The 17,228-nt window shown below is 43.0% G+C and overlaps 1 protein-coding gene across 4 annotated transcripts in view; it reads right to left on the bottom strand.

The window, feature by feature from the left end:
- The window catches only part of PPP4R3A (protein phosphatase 4 regulatory subunit 3A), a 69,372-nt gene that overhangs the window by 40,078 nt on the left and 12,066 nt on the right, over positions 1–17,228 (bottom strand). For all 4 annotated transcript variants that reach the window (XM_065402543.1, XM_065402547.1, XM_065402544.1 and 1 more), the window contains exon 2: positions 12,685–12,740. In XM_065402543.1, the coding sequence (XP_065258615.1) occupies positions 12,685–12,740 (56 nt within the window). The remainder of the gene's footprint in view (positions 1–12,684; positions 12,741–17,228) is intronic.

Here is a 17,228-nt window from a genome sequence, read left to right as displayed (position 1 = left end):
TTCAAGTTTAGTTTGCAGTGTTGCAGCTGTGTTGGTCCCAGGGTGACAAGGAAGGTGAGGAAATATCTTTTATTGAACCAACTTTTGTTCATGGAAGGGACAAGCTTTTGAACTTCACAGAGCTCTTCCTCAAGTCTGGAGAAAGTAACCAGAGTGTCATTTAGGAACTCCTTTTTCTTTTGTACGGTTTAACAGAAATATGAATTACACTTATACATCTGGCCTGATAAAAGACCACCTTTTGTAGTCAAATGCAAAAATATACACTCACTCATTGGATATATAAAAAATTAAAAACATCAGAAACTCTTTTCTGATCAAATTCAACATTTAAATCTGAAGCATGCTATAAAACAGAATACCTATGCTACATTATGCGTAACCTTGTTTAGTTTACTATTCTCATTTTTAAAGTTCATTTTAAATTTATCATAGTGAGAAGTTACAAGAGACGTACATAATTAAACATTTCATATGTCAATTGGGTTTTTGTTTACTTCAACAAGCATTAAATGGATAATAAGCGTAAAGGAAAAGTGAGCATTTTTATTTTAAAGTGCACTTGCCAGAAAAATATCTTCCTTTTTGCCTCTACCCATTACCCAATCCCGAACACTTTAAAAAAAATAAACTGGTCAAATAGCACAGCACTACTATCCTGCTCCACTGTGAGCAAGTCAATCAAGAAAATAATATCCTTTTGCCATTACCAGAGCAGCTATACAGCTTCAAATACACCATTGGCTTTATCTTGCAAACGGCAGTTTACCTTTTCTTTTTCCAAAGGGTTGGGGAAGAGGTGATGGACAGAAGGAAGAGATTTAGCAAGCCACCTCCAAAATACAAAAGGGAAAAAGCTGCAATGAATGATGTATCCTCATGCGAGACAGATTACAGTGCAAATTCTTTGGTGGTAGACTGACAGCACATGGTGCTGCTGTCACCTAATGAGATGGACAAGTGTCTCATGGCTAGGGGATTTTATATGGAGCATCGTACAAGGATCTTTCCTCTCTTTGCCAAAACAAATCAGGGAAACCCTTGCTCAGAGGTTTAGCCATTACTTGGAAATGCTGAAGATCACCTTCCAGTTAGAAGGCATCCAACACCATTTTGCTGTACGAGAAGGGTGATCATGAAGATCTAAAGAACTATCATCCAATATGCCTGCTCTGACATGTCTACAAGCTGTTCACCAAAATAATAACAAACCGACTCTTGCAGAGTCTGGACAAGCAGCAGCTGAGAGAGTAGGCAGGTTTTTGAAGGAATTTCTGCATAATGGACCATATCTTCACTATAAACCAGCTGTTGGAGTGCTCAAGAGAATACAAATTCCCTTTATGCATTGCCTTCGTCAACTATGAAAAAGCGTTTGACAGTGTGGAGCTCAATGGACTGCTGAAAGCTCTTGCAGAGTAGGGCATCGACACAAACTACAGATCATTAAAGGAAATAAACTCTGACTGCACTACAGGAATAACTCTGTTCGACACTCCCCTTCACATCCCAGTCAAAAGAGGTGTGAAGCAAGGAGACACTATTTCACCAAAACTCTTCACAGACTGTCTCGAAATGGTAATGAGGTGGATTAATTGGAAGGGTGGAATCAGCGTCAATGGAGAGCAGTTAAACTACCTCAGATTCACGGACAATATTGTGTTGATTACTGAAAACACTATCAAACTACAGAAAACAAAATTTATGCAGTCTGATGCCTTGCCAAAAGTCCAAATAACAGAAGTTGAGCAATAAGTTTATTTGGGCCAAAAAATTAACATGCGCCATGATCAGGAAGACGAACTCTCACACAGAAAGAAAGCTGGTTGGTGCACATTCAATTCTATCAAGGATGTCCTCCGGGGGGGTGGGGGGTGGAATCAACAAGGTAACACGTGCCAACCTCTTCAACTCAACAGTACTGCTGGCAATGTATGGTTGCGAAACATGGAAGCTAACGAAGACAGAGGAGCAACAATTGTCTATCATGGAGAGGGGGGTGGAAAGAAGAATTTTGGGGATTTCAATCCGTGACTGAGTCCCCAATGAAGTGATCAGACAGCAGAGTGGAGTGCAGGATGTCGTTGTTGAAAGCAGGTACAATAAAATGCAATGGGCAGGGCATATAGCTAGGCTCACTGACAATCGATGGACTGCAGCTGTCACCAAGTGGTACCCATGGGAACTGAAACGACCACTCAGCCGATCTCCAAAGAGATAGGAAGATTTTATCATGAAAAGGCATGGAAGCACATAGAGAAGGAAGCCCAGGATGAGAGAAGAATGGACAACTTGTTGAGATCGGCACAATCTATATGAGGGCTGAAGGACCGATTGATAGGTGATAGACACTTTTTAGCAAGAACTTATCTAAACGCATGAGAGAAGATTATCAGCAAGCTACTGCTGACTAACTCTCTCTCTCAACTCTGAGAATCATGCACGTCTGCTCGGTGCTTTGAAGAAATATTTTGTGATGGGTGGATGAGTCAACACTGCCTTGTTCTGGGAAAAGAAAAGTTTTGCTGTTTGGCAAAGGTAGTCAATAGCGATCTCTCCTTTTCATATCCTCATATTGGTAATACTTGGTCAGAGGTAGTAAAATTAAGAATCCCAACCAGGAATTCTGACCATGTCCCTTTTAAAGAAAGCTATGTACTGGACATGGAATTTAAGTATTTTCAGGTTCACTATTTGCAGAGGCTGCACCTGTTCTGCACTTATCAACATAAGGATTGATTTATTGTCACACTTTCAACAGGGTAGTGCTATCTCTTGAATTTAATTCAGAATGCAGCACAATAATTAGTTGCTGGTTTGACATGACCCACCATATTATGTCCATCATATGTAAACTTTGGCTGCTTAAAGTGACAGATGATGGTTTTTAAAGCCCTAACATTATAGGCCAGGGTCAGCAACCTTTGGCACGCGGCTTGCCAGGGTAAGCACCCTGGCGGGCCGGGCTGGTTTGTTTACCTGCCGCGTCCGCAGGTTCGGCGGATCGCGACTCCCACTGGCCGCGGTTCGGCATCCCAGGCCAATGGGGGCAGCGGGAAGCGGCGCAGGCCAAGGGATGTGCTGGCCGCTGCTTCCCGCCGCCCCCATTGGCCTGGAGCAGCGAACCCCGACCAGTGGGAGCCGCGATCCGCCGAACCTGCAGACGTGGCAGGTAAACAAACTGGCCTGGCCCGCCAGGGTGCTTAGCCTGGCGAGCCGCGTGCCAAAGGTTGCTGATCCCTGTTAGAGGCCATGGCCACGCTTGAGATCTCTTTCTGAAGCCTCAACCTGACGTATCTTTCTGGAGACACTATGTTTTAGGAATCCCACCACTGCAGATCAAATCTGCTGGTGATTGCTGCTTTGCTGCAAGTAAGCGGGGCTACCATCCAGAATTTACTCACCCCTTGACAACTGTCAATTCATTTCTATTCATTTTTAAAAGTTCCTTTTTAAATAAAAAAAAGGGTTGGGGTTTTTTTTAAGCGGGACCAGTGTTGGCTCCATGTTACCATCATATTCTCACTTTCGTCTCCCCATAACCCTACCAAAAAAAACCCACACCACACTATTTTCCAGCAGATTCTAGAGTGGTTTCATTTGAATGTTAGTGAGATGGCTAATAATTATGCTTGTGGAAGAGTTGGGGCTTTGTAAGTGAGTAATTTCTTAAGAGTTGCTGCCTTGGAAACAATTCTGTAGTGAGATGAATCTTGTAGCAAGAGATGCTGATCTTAATTCTAGAAAACTGACGGTGTTCTGCAGTCCTTTCTTGCACTGGTACTAACATGTTTAAAGCATCATCAGCCATCTTTTCAGGCATCTATAGTCAGTTCTGAGGATGTAACAGTAAAGACACCTTAATGTTATTCAGTCATATAATCTACCATCTAATGGATGCCGTGACATGAGGTCCTGATGACAAGCTGTAGCCTGACCTGCTGGTAAACCAAGTTTCAAAATATTCTCTGAGGCATCAGCTATGTCAAGCCAGAACACCACGTTCCCTCAAACAGATAGGAATGAATAGACAGTTTCAGCTGATACCTACTGAAGTAATCTTCTGGTGATATTGCTAGAATGACTGACACTAATACTTTCATTCTGAATTTGGTCCCATATTATTTGCTCAACCTGGAAGTACCTGGCTCTGTAAAATCACTTTGGGTCTCCTGAAAACTGCAAAAAATATCAAGTACATATCTACAGGTGATCTTTTTTTCTGGCATTTGCTCTATTAGCTCCTATGTTCAATAGCTGAACTTTTGGTTTTAGTTGCAGTATATTTCAAGAACATGGGATAGAATAATATATTTCAGTTTACTGATTCCATAATATGGCCTTGCGGTACTCCCTTTATGATTTATCTATTTAGTCAGCTTTGTCCAGCAATAGTGAAAAAGAAATTTGTCTGTCAAGTCTTACGTTGGGCTGAAGGAACCAATTTAGCATCCTGTTGCTCTCTTATTAGGAAGGAGGCATTCACGATCTTCTCTTGCTCTACTTCCTCTGTCCCAACAACTACCTAGCCCATATTCTAAACTGTCTTTAGTTATAGGGCCAAAAGTTTTATTTCCTACTGTCTCAATTATTTCAGGTTTGTCCCATTGGTAGAAGTACAAGTTTCTTCTTTTCTGCACATTTTGTCACAATCTCCTCACAAGTCTCTCTTTGTACCTCCCCCAAATTTAGCTCATGTTAGTGATAGTTTGACATGGCTACTTTTCAACATTAAAGCCATAGTTGCCTCTGAACTACTTCATTAGTAGACAGTACACTAGCTGAAATGTAGTGTGTATCTTCAGGTGCATGTGTATCTTCAGGTGCATCTGAAATAAAATTAAAGATATCTGAACTACAGATTTTACTGCCATATCACTGGTAGGACCACTGTCATAATTATCCTTGAACAAAGTACATGCAAAAGTCTGCATGACTGCATGCTTTACTATTTCTCATAGAAGAGGCTTTATGTTTTTGTTTGTTCTTTTGGAGTGGATAGAAGGGAGCATCTCTTCCTTAAAAACTAGCCATGTCTACATTGTGAACTCTTTGGGGGAAGGCACTGTTTGTTCCTGTATGTGTGGAGAACACCCAAGAAATTGCTACAACAATGTAAATAAATAAAAAGCATGAACTAGGAATGAGAGTTAAAAATAAAAAAATTAATCCGTTTAATGTCCATACTCACTGGGATATTCCAATCAACCTTTGAGTGTACTTTCTTTATTTAGTGGACTAACCATTTCCATCTGCCTTTTCTGTTTGTAATCCTAATTTTTTATTTATTTTTACAATTGTTTTGATAATTGGTTTAAAATAATCTAAAAAATGAACTCCATTCGTTAACAGTATAGTATTAAAAATAGGCATTACTATCTATAGATTAAAGGTAGTGTATTACATAGCTGAACTGTAGTGCCTGTCTACATTTGAATATAAACTCTTTAGTGAATGGACCATGTCTTCTTCAATGGATTAAATAATCATAGAAACATAGAATATCAGGGATGGAAGGGACCTCAGGAAGTCATCTAGTCCAACCCCCTGCTCAAAGCAGGACCAATCCCCAGACAGATTTTTACCCCAGTTCCCTAAATGGCCCCCTCAAGGATTGAACTCTCAACCCTGGGTTTAGCAGACCAATGCTCAAACCACTGAGCTCTCCCTCCTCCCACCCCCAAAAAAGAAAAGTCTTTTTTATTGGTCAAATCAGTCATCAGTCATATGACTCTGGGACATATCTTGCCACAGCAGAGGAACTGCCAGGAGCAGAAGGTAGCAATTTTTCGATTTCTCTCCCTATAGCTCAGAGAAGGGATTTCAAGGAGTTCCGTTTCTTTTCCTAGCTATTTCTGCCTCTAACAGAAACCTCATTTTCTATATTTAAAACACTCCTAAAGGAAGAATGCACGCCAGGAGATCTGCCATTGGATAGGGTGTCTAAAAGATCCAAAATCTTAATCATCTTTCCATACATTTCAATACAAAATTGAACATATTACATAGTATTACTACATCAAGTATGCCTTCTTAGGCTTTTTTTTTTTTTTTAAATGCAGTGTATTTGGACGTTTCCAGCTAATGAAAGTATAGTTAAGCAAGGGATTATGTTCTTCCTGCTATCATGTACTTCAATCATAAACATCTTGAACTAAAAGTAAATAGGAACATGCAAATGCTTGCTACTCTCACATACCCAGGAAGAACTTCTGCCAATATGCTTGACGTAGGAGGCCTTAAAAGACTTGAACTTTACACATAAATGTATGGCAGAACAACCCTTTAGTGAGGATTGCTAAACTTTTAGAGCATGATTTTTATGGTATGTTTTGTCTGGTATGCCAAGCCTAGAACGGACTAGGAACCAGTTCAGCCCTGAGAACATGCTGGAGCATCCCTGAGGCTACTCTAACTTGTCCTGGATGGTAACAATTCCCAAGAGGCCAGCCAAGGATTGCTGGAACTGCAAGAGCAGTCCAGCAACAATCCCCATGACTGGAACTGCAAGGAGGTTTGATACAATCAGCCAGGGATTCCTTCCACTTCAGGGGAAATCTCTGCTGCTGAATAAAGCCAGCTTTCTGGCTCCCTTACCCCAGCTGATTGTTAAGAACCCTCTACTTACAGGTACAAGAATCTAACCCTGTGAACGAGCGATCATAGAACTCAAGCACAGAAGGGGGGACAATGGCAGCTGAACTACAAATGGGCTATTTTGCTAGGGAAAGATGCAGCTGGAAGGTAATACAACGGACGAGAAGTCCATGTGAATAACCAGGGATCTACAAGCAAGCATTTTCTGTAGATCTGTGGGCTCCACATCAATGAGATACCACACTACACGTCCACTGTACCAGCACTACACTTCCTCATGAGAAGAGACGTGAAAATCACCACAAGTTTAAACTGAATTTTTGACTTAATTCTCCCATTTCAGCACATTTTTTTGAGGAAGACACTAATCTGGACAAGCTAGAACAAAGCCTAATAAGAGTGGATCAATATCACATATGACACAAAGAAGAAAGGAGAGCAGCAAAATACGGACCCTGGACTTCAGAAAAGCAGACTGACTCCCTCAGGGAACTGATGGGCAGGATCCCCTGGGAGAATAACATGAGGGGGAAAGGAGTCCAGGAGAGCTGGCTGTATTTTAAAGAATCCTTATTGAGGTTGCAGGAACAAACCATCCCGATGTGTAGAAAGAATAGTAAATATGGAAGGCAACCAGCTTGGCTTAACAGTGAAATCCTTGCTGATCTTAAACACAAAAAAGAAGCTTACAAAAAGTGGAAGATTGGACAGAGAGGAGTATAAAAATATTGCTCAGGCATGCAGGAGTGAAATCAGGAAGGTCAAATCGCACTCGGAGTTGCAGCTAGCAAGGGATGTTAAGAGTAACAAGAAGGGTTTCTTCAGGTATGTTAGCAACAAGAAGAAAGTCAAGGAAAGTGTGGGCCCCTTACTGAATGAGGGAGGCAGCCTAGTGACAGAGGATGTGGAAAAAGCTAATGTACTCAATGCTTTTTTTGCCTCTGTCTTCACGAACAAGGTCAGTTCCCAGACTACTGCACTGGGCAGCACAGTAGATACGCTGGAGGGTAGGGATAGAATACAGGGGGACCTAGACAAATTAGAGGATTGGGACAAAAGAAATCTGATGAGGTTCAACAAGGACAAGTGCAGAGTCCTGCACTTAGCACGAAAGAATCCCATGCACTGCTCAGACTAGGGACTGAATGGCTAGGCAGCAGTTCTGCAGAAAAGGACCGAGGGGTTACAGTGGACGAGAAGCTGGATATGAGTCGACAGTGTGCCTTTGTTGCCAAGAAGGCTAATGGCATTTTGGGCTGTATAAGTAGGGGCATTGCCAGCAGATCGAGGGACGTGCTCATTCCCTTCTATTCAACATTGGTGAGGCCTCATCTGGAGTACTGTGTCCAGTTTTGGGCCCCACACTACAAGAAGGATGTGGAAAAATTGGAAAGAGTCCAGCGGAGAGCAACAAAAATGATTAGGGGGCTGGAGTACATGACTTATGAAGAGAGGCTGAGGGAACTGGGATTGTTTAGTCTACAGAAGAGAAGAAAGCAGCTATCAAATCCGCCCTCATTCAACTACCTGAAAGGGGGTTCCAAAGAGGATGAATCTAGACTGTTCTCAGTGGTACCAGATGACAGAACAAGGAGTAATGGTCTCAAGTTGCAGTGGGGAAAGTTTAGGTTGGATATTAGGAAAAACGTTTTCACTAGGAGGGTGGTGAAGCACTGGAATGGGTTACCTAGGGAGGTGGTGGAATCTCCTTCTTTAGAGGTTTTTAAGGTCAGGCTTGACAAAGCCCTGGCTGGGATGATTTAGTTGGGGATTGGTCCTGCTTTGAGCAGGGGGTTGGATTAGATGACCTCCTGAGGTCCCTTCCAACCCTGATATTCTATGATCACTCAGAGATTCTTGCCAGTACCCCTGGAAAAGCAATGGGTGTAGGAACAGCAGCACAGACATTTTCCAGGAGTGCTGTGTACAGAATGATTGGAGGAAAAGAAAAGCAGAAATGAAGAGAGAGACTGGAAGGGTGAAAATGCATACAAACCAAATGGGGGAGCTGCACTTTAATGGTGATGAGCAGGTGGCTCAGCGACAAGTGGTGCCTTGTTCTAGGCCAATAGGCTCTGTACTTGCAGCACTTAATTTTTTGGTGACAGAAAAAGGGCTAGGAAAAAAACAGCTCTCATTGCTCTTTAGAGATGGACTCTGGAATATACATTACAGAACTGAACTGTAACCGAACGGTGGGGCTGCGTTGGTGTAAGCACCAACAATGCAGTATGTCCACAAAAGTCATGCTGTTGTCGGTGCTGATCCTTTAGGGTTTGGCTTAATGACCACATAAAAGTGCTCTGCTATGTCACAGCAACTCTACTGCTCTCTGCGTACCTATCCCACTGCTCCCACACGGCTTTTCCAGCAGGTGAATAATCTCTACAGTATATAGCATATACATGCACCTGTTCACTCTCATTTCTGATTTGTTCCATTCTCTACTTCCTGCACAAGAACAACACATAGATTGTGAGAGGCATAGGAATACCATCACACGTTGCACAGGTGTCATAGCCAAGAGTCAGGAGTTCCCTATGTCAGGCCAACTCTGGGACTGGAGGCCCAGCATCTGACAACACTCAAGTTAAGGTGCTTGATTCAATTATTGTTACAGTTTTTGTTGTTGTTTTTTTAAAAATTGTTCATGTTTCCCTATATGATTCAGAAACAGGTAATATCACGGCCCAGGTTTGGTGGTGGTGATATCCCCACTCCAGGCCCCTAGACATAGCTCAGCCAATTTCCACTCTCACCTCCTAATCACCCACCTACTTCAGTGAAGCCCCCAAGGATAGTGGTCCTCCAGCCAAATGAGGGGGAGTGGACAGCATGGAAGCGTAGCTCTGGAAGCAACATGGAGAGATATACTGCTGTACTTGAAGCAGGGTGGATAAAAATCAATGATTTTTTTTTTTAAATAAAAAAAAAAAATCGGATTTTTGAGGAAAAAACCTATCTAAAGATAGTTTTAATTAAGATACATTATAGCTCAAAGCTATCTCATCATGGAATAGGGATTATAAATTCTAATTCTATAGTATGGGACAATATATATTCATGTAATGCAGGGGTCAGCAACCTTTCAGAAGTGGTGTGCCGAGTCTTCATTTATTCACTCTAATTTAAGGTTTTGTGTGCCAGTAATACATTTTAACGTTTTTAGAAGGTCTCTTTCTAGAAGTCTATAATATAGAACTAAACTATTGTTGTATGTAAAGGAAATAAGGTTTTTAAAATGTTTAAGAAGCTTCATTTAAAATTAAATCAAAATGCAGAGCCCCCCAGCCCGGTGGCCAGGACCTGGGCAGTGAGAGTGCCATTGAAAATCAGCTCGTGTGCTGCCTTCGGCATGCGTGCCATAGGTTGCCTACCCCTGATGTAATGTTTAAGAAAAGTTTTCTAAATGAGTTCCAATAGTTCATGGATTAGGGACCTAATCTTATGGGGCTCCAGGGGCTTCTATATAGATTATTTAGGTTAATCTTTCTACCTACCCAATGGGACTCAGTGCTCAGTCTAGAAGATACCATCAGAGATGCTTAGTTTTGCAGTTCTCAAACTGTGGATTTGTGTCTCCAAAGATAACAAAATGTTTTTAAATAAATAAATGATATATATAGGTGAGAAATAACAGACCTCAACCCTATTGTCCCTCTGCAAATTTGTGTACACAAGAGTCGATCCCTTACCTCTCTCTAAAAGTGCAAAGTTTCAAAAAGTTCAGTGAATAGAAGACTTTTGGGGGCAGAATAGATCTGGACAAGGAGAAGAAGCCTGGAGATAAATGTGAGAAGGGAGGGACAGGCAGTAGAAACAAAAGGGAAACTGTTTGAGCAGCATATTCCAGAAGTCTTGAAGTCTGAGTGTAGTCTTCATTGATTTGAGATCTACCATCCCATTCTCTCACTAGAAGGGAAAACCTACAATGGCAGCAGGCTGTAAAAGAGACCCAGTTTGGGAATATTTTAATGAAGTTCCTCTCCCTGTGGGTAAGACAGGCACGCGTGCAAAATGCAAACAGTGCAACAAAGAAATGCAAGGCCTTGTTGCCCAAATGAAACAACATCATGAGAAGTTTCCTTCTCAGGAGGAAGCTGCATTGAAGATGATGAAAGGAACATCACTTTAAAAATGTATAGTGTGTACCTTCTAAAAATGAAACCTACATCTATCTCTGAGTCGTGAAGAATATGTATTAAGGTTATAACAACCAACAAGAATGCACTTTTATGTAGAAATCCATGATTAAATCGAGTCTTCCTGACTAGTGATTTAAATTATGAGTTAAATCAAATCCACCCTGACTTGAAGGCAAGAGGAGGCACATGGAATAGGCTTGATGTGCATCTGCTAACCAATTTCCCCATTCTGTTTTGTTTTTCAGAGCTCCAGGATGTGAAAAACAGCCCTAACAGGGGTTAAAAAGCTGTGTCAACCCCCAATGAAAATAATTATGTTGTGGCATTTCTCTGCACGTATACGTGAATGCAATCTAAAATAAAAGCTAACTTTTGCTTTTGGCTTTCCAGGAAAAAACCCACAGATCTGATAAATCTGGTATAATAAAGTTCTGTTATCTTTGTGTCCTTCACTGATGCTCTGGAGGCTGGGGGACCAGAGAGAGCAAAACCAGCAAAAGCTGTTTTTGGGTCTGCATACAACCAACTTGACAAGTGACAATAGAGTTCTGAGCTGTGAAAGCTGTCACTGAAGTGTAAACAGATTTATTCTTGGATAGCAATATTTGTACCACTAGTGTTATGCTAGTGATCTCTGTTCACACTGACACTAATTCAGTTGAGACAACAAGACAGCATTTCTGGAAGCAAATTTAATCCAAGCAATGGTTGCCAATCATGCACATCAGCAGGAGCACTTCTGTGTGGACAAGAGAAGTGTTACAGACATGCTAAAGAGATCACAGAGTGGCTAACATGGCAAATTTAATTGGTATAAGGTATCCCTGGATGAAAGAAAAAGTTGTTGTTGATAGGATCTAACCCTCCACAGCTGGAGTGAGTCACCACTGTGCATATGAGGTGAGACTTTGGAGAAGGAAGAAGGGTAGTGATGGAAATAGTTCCTTTAGAAGGGTGTGTGTAGAGTGTACTGGACAGGGGAAAACCTAAAAAGAGTTGAGACAAAAAGAGTGGAGGGGAGGGAGAGAATGACGAGAAAAAGAGAACAGAAAATTTTTAATTTTAAATGATATTTTTGGCTACTGACTCTTTTTTGAACTGGATATCAAATTATCGTAATTACAGCCAAAAGAAAATAAGAAATAAGCCTGTCCTCCTAAAAGTTTGGAATCCCATCTCTCATTTCACAGAAAGGAAGAGTAAGTAGATTCCCTTCGACAAGTGCAAAATTAATCTCCTAATCAAGCAATAAGTTCCAGACTTACAAGTGCTCTAGACTTTTATTTGCTGGGGGGGGGGAAGTTTTTAGGACAACTAAAGTCCAAAAATGCCAAACAAAGACAATTTTACAGGCACATTTTTCCTAGATACCATGAACTGCATTACTGAAGCTAGCCTCTATCTGCAACACAGTATAAAACTGATTAGAAAATAGGCTTAATTTGCATGAACTAAATTCAATATAACAATAACCAGCAGACAGCAGCATTTGTCCCTTTCTAGTATAGTTTCTAATATTGAAAGAATATTGTGCTTTTCAATAGGACACACCCATCAAATTCCATTTTAATTCTTTAAGCAAAAAGACTCTCCAGGCTAGCAATGCACACAACTAACTAGTTTAAGACGTGAAAGTCTTACTGGCAAAGAACAGTCAACCCTAGCATCGCAAAAAAGCAGGCAGGCATCAATATTTCATCTATTTGTTTGGAAAGAGGTGGCTAATTTGTAATTTTACAATCAGACTGCTGTTTTTCCATATGTTTTGATTGGTTGTATGATCATACACAAAAACACTGAAAAGTATTTTCTCTCATCTTTCAGTTATAGTAACTGGTAGCGTTACTTGTAATAAAGGGTAGTAAACTCATAGAACATTCATATTAAAGAAATAACAGTCTCCCTTTAAAAAGAAAGAAAAGGTAAAATAATTAAAGTTTACCTGTTGCTTCTGGTATGCAGTGTTTGGATTAATTTTGGACTCCAAAAGAAGAGAACCTGAAGGAATTAAAAAAAGAAGAAAGTTCTGTTTTACTTCTACAGTTGCATTGTGAATTCAATAATGGGGATTGAAAATTCTCTTTTTAATCTGATACACTAAATACACATTAAAAATACACACAACCTAAGACTATGTTCAGAACTTCATCCCCAATCCTGCAAACAGGTATGCACATGCTTTATTTCACTCACATGAGTAGTTTCATTGACACCAACAAGACTCCTCACAAAGAACATTAAGAACACGCATAAGTATTTGCAGGATTTGGGCCTTAATCTCCATAATCTATTTTGACTTCATTATTTCCTCCCCCAAACAGCATTAATGGGTGAGATGACCAAATTAGAAAAATAAACGGTTCTTAAGATATGGTCCACAAAGCACTTACTGGTGGTCTACAGGTACTGGTCACATGACGCTGGCTCTCCTTGTTTCCATCTGCTAAATCTCATTAAAAAGTTCATGATCCATGTCAACTTCTTGATACTACTTTTTCCATGGAAGCAGTTACTGTAGTTGCCACAAGAATGTTTTCTATCACCAGTGGGAAGTAGTCCACACAATCACATTATAAAACCCAGAATTAAGATTAACCTTAAAAGAAATCCAAACAGGTAAAGGTATGGAAATGCACAGTTAAGGCACCCATACAACCTTGTGACAACTGGCAGAGTTAAAGTTGTATGGGGTGCCTTAACTGTGCTTTTCAATACCTTTACCTGTTTGGACTTCTTTTAGGTTAAGGTTAACTCTGAATTTCCTGGGTTTTTAGTATAATTACATCACCACTAATTTTTTTTTTTAATTTAGTCATTCTTACCCATACGTTACTGGTATGCAGGCTTAACCTCCACTGAACTTTACTGTCCAGGAATTTAGGAGAAATTAAAATACTTAAATCCATTTTTTAGTGCAAATCTCTGAAATTTCTAAAAGGTGAGAAGCAATTCTCCATGAATAAACAGAATTTGAAAAGGATAATTGTAATTAAAATGGTCATTTCTGAATCTCATGGTGGGAGCCAACTCTCTGAACTGATCACCAGAAATTAATGTTCAGTACCTGAACAGTTCATTAATTATAAATCCATACTTTAAAAACCCATGTTAACAATATGGAGAGAATTACTGAAAGAATCTTACACTTGTTTCTCTCACTGTCAGTCACAAACCCTGGGTTTAGACATACAGTCCTTATCTGAAGAATTTCCAGTGACTTCAATAAGAATGTTGGTTAAATAAGGACTGCAGAATGAGACCATACATTACTTTTTCAGCAAGATGGCTACTAAAAGCAGTAGAATTGAATACCAATGTTAATGATAGTTCCTCCCGTGATAAAAGTGCTTCTTACCTTATAAATTTAGAATGTTACAAAATGTTGAAGTTCAAACAAGAGGCACACAAACCAAGTCAGTAACAGAATATGTAGTTTTTAAAAATTACAAATACATTCACTTTAAAGGAGACACAGTGTAATTTTTTTTTTAAACTTACCTGCAATCCGTGTACTACTTATTAACTCTAAGGCCTTGTCTACACTATACTTTTGTTGACAAATGTTAATGGTACTTTAATTAAAGTGCTTTAAATTAAACCACTGTCACACCTCCATACTATGCTCCTTGTGTCAGCAGAGCGCATCCACACTAGCAGCTCTTGCATGGACACAGAGCAGTACACTGTGGATAGCTATCCCACTGTGCGCTTTGGGAAAGGTTTGCAATGCCTCATGGGACAGGTACAGTGTCACATGATGCGCATCAATCTCATCGTTCCATGGGCATCCTACTAGATTACCAGCTGCTTTTCAACTGAAGTGGGGGGAGAAGGTGGGGAAAGTGTGTGACAGGGAGTGTATGTGTATGCTCGCGGAGAGACAGAGTGTGTGTGTTAGGGAAGTGTGTGTGTGTGTGTGTTGGGGGGGGTAGGGGGGAGCGAGTGTCTGAATACTGTCTCTAAGTTCAGACAGCTGCCAGAACCAACAAATCCTGAAGCAGGGGGAGGGGATACCCCAGTCCCCATCAGCCCCTGGTTCTGCACAGCACAGCAGTAGTCTCTCCCCTCTCCCCCCACCCTTCAGCAGCAGCCCACTCTGCCTGCCTGCCAGACAATTCCACATTAATGGTTCTGTGATTCCCTTGGAGTTCTCCCACAGCCTCCTCAGCTACCAGAAGTGGTATCCTCAGCAGTTCTGTGAGCTCTTCACAAATGCTGTGGAATGTCAAAGCTTCCCAGAGCTTTGAAAGAGGAGGGACACATGCCTGTGTAGCTAGATGCAGGGCAGCAGAGTTCAAAGGAGTGAGCAGAGCGCTCATGCTGGGCGTTGTGGGATACTGGGGAAGGCAAGTTATGTCGACATAACGAACGGCAGCTTTAAATTTTTTATTAAGATAATGTTAAAAAAAATAGTGAACAGAGTTTGAGCATAGAAGTTTCTGGTTATCAGGGAATAACATACAGATTATGGAGGGTGCAAAGTTTGGTTTAAGATAAGGTGGCATGAGGAATACATAATCTGCAATATCCCCGATTGGGGGTAAAAGGTTGATGGGTCAAAGTATAGACATTGAGATATGAGGGTATGAAGTTCATACAGTGGCTATGTTCGGGTGTGGATTATAATGAGTGGATATGATGATGAGGATGGATTGACCCTCATTTGGTGAGATTTAATGTTCAGGGAGTTTATGGTTCCAGTTCATATGATCCAACGGAGAAGGTCACTTGGTCCCTTTCTCGTAGTGGGAGAACGATGTCACTCCGGCTCACGCCTCCTGGTACTGTCGGTGGCCCGTGATGTGCTCGATGTAGATGTCCCTGGACCATCAGATGGCGTCTGAGACCATGAGGCGCCGCATGAGACGTGCATAGCGTCGACCGATCCCGCAGGTCCGCAGCACACGCTCGTTGCAGGGGTCCCAGGCGCCCAGGGCTCCAACAATCAGGGCGTCCATCTGCACCTCATAGCCCTTCGCTCTCAGGGTGTCAGCCAGGGGGGCGTACTTTTCCAGCTTACAAACTCGGGCTTCGCGAAATGCCGGGGTCCTGTTCTCAAAGGAGACCGTGACGTCGACAAGGATGATCTTTTTCTGGGCCTCGTCGGTGACGACCACGTCAGGTCGTAGCTGGCTGTCAGTACCGGCGATTGTGCAGTTCACGGAGATCTCCCCCAGGCGTGGCGCGATGGCTTTCACCAGGCGGTTCTGGATGGCGTTGTGGCGCAGCTGCCAGGCTCTGGAGTGGGGTTTGCAGCTGCACAGGACATGGGGCAGGGTCTCGTTGGGGTAGCCGCACTTCCTGCAATGCTTGTCTCGGTTCCCGTGGCGGACGGCTCCGTTGTGCGGGACGCAGTTGAGCCGGGCATGGTGGATGAACCGCCAGTCGGCGAAACGGGTGAAGCCACCCCAGTCGAGGAAGTGGTTGCTGGCGTCCCACTTGCTGGTCAACTCAAAGGCTTTACCCTGGTCCGGTTTACGCTTCAGGGTTTCCACGTACAGCGAGCGGATGGTGGCCTTCAGAGTCCTCTCCAGCAAGCCCCTGGCAGTCGGGGTAACGACGGTGTTGTCGTCGGACCTGATCTGCGGCACCCGGATTCCCAGCTCCTGGTGCTCCTCGCACCACTCCCAGCGGCAGCCGATGCGCTTCCCCAGGCGACGCGTGGCGTTGCGAGTGCGGGACCACAGTGAAGCGATGTCGCGCCCGTCCCGTCCGAATTCCCCATCCAGGGAGCCGCTCAGTAAGGTGGCGATGACTTGGTTTGAGGGGGCTCTGCCGATCCGCTTCTCTGTCGCATCATGCAGGGCGTTCGCCGCAATGTTCCTCACTGTGGCGTCGGGACATGTCAGCAGGCGGAAGGCGTGGGTGATCACCGCGACGTCGCACAGGTCACCCAGGCGGGGGACGTTGGCGCCGCCGTGCCTGTGGGCGATGTAGACCAGCTCGTTGCTGGCTCTCTGGGGAAGGAACAGCCACTTCTTCACCAGCTTCCGGATGATCTTGTCTGCCTTGTTGAGGGGTACCTTCGCCACGGCGGATCCCCTTAGGGTGAACGAGATGCGTGGGATCAGGAAGGTGTTCAGGGCGTTTATCTTCTGCCACAGTGCCAGCAGGGAGGCATCAATCTTGGTGGCGTCCTGCAAGATCTCCTGGATGGTGTCCTCGGGTGTCTGCCGGACACGGAACCCTGTTGGCGTGCCCAGGTGCTGGTATGCCTGCCCCTCTGCCAGGGGGATGACGGGCTCACCCTGGATCTGGAACCCCATTGTCTGCACCGAGTCCCTTTTGCTGCCGTCAATGTGCAGAGTTGCGCACTTCTTCGCATTGAAGCGGAGCCCCATCCAGTCAGTAGCTTGGCTGGTGGCATCTAGCATACCTTGGAGGCTCTCTGGGTCGTCCGCAGTCAGGACCAGATCGTCCGCGTAGGCCAGAATGCTGAGTTTCTTGCCGTGCAGGTCGAAGCCGGTCGGGCCGCTGGAGATGGCT

The sequence above is a fragment of the Emys orbicularis genome, chromosome 4, assembly GCF_028017835.1.
Source record: "Emys orbicularis isolate rEmyOrb1 chromosome 4, rEmyOrb1.hap1, whole genome shotgun sequence".
Taxonomy (NCBI): Eukaryota; Metazoa; Chordata; order Testudines; family Emydidae; genus Emys; species Emys orbicularis.
Note: the sequence above shows the minus strand (reverse complement) of the source record. Positions and strands in the feature narration are given on the sequence as shown.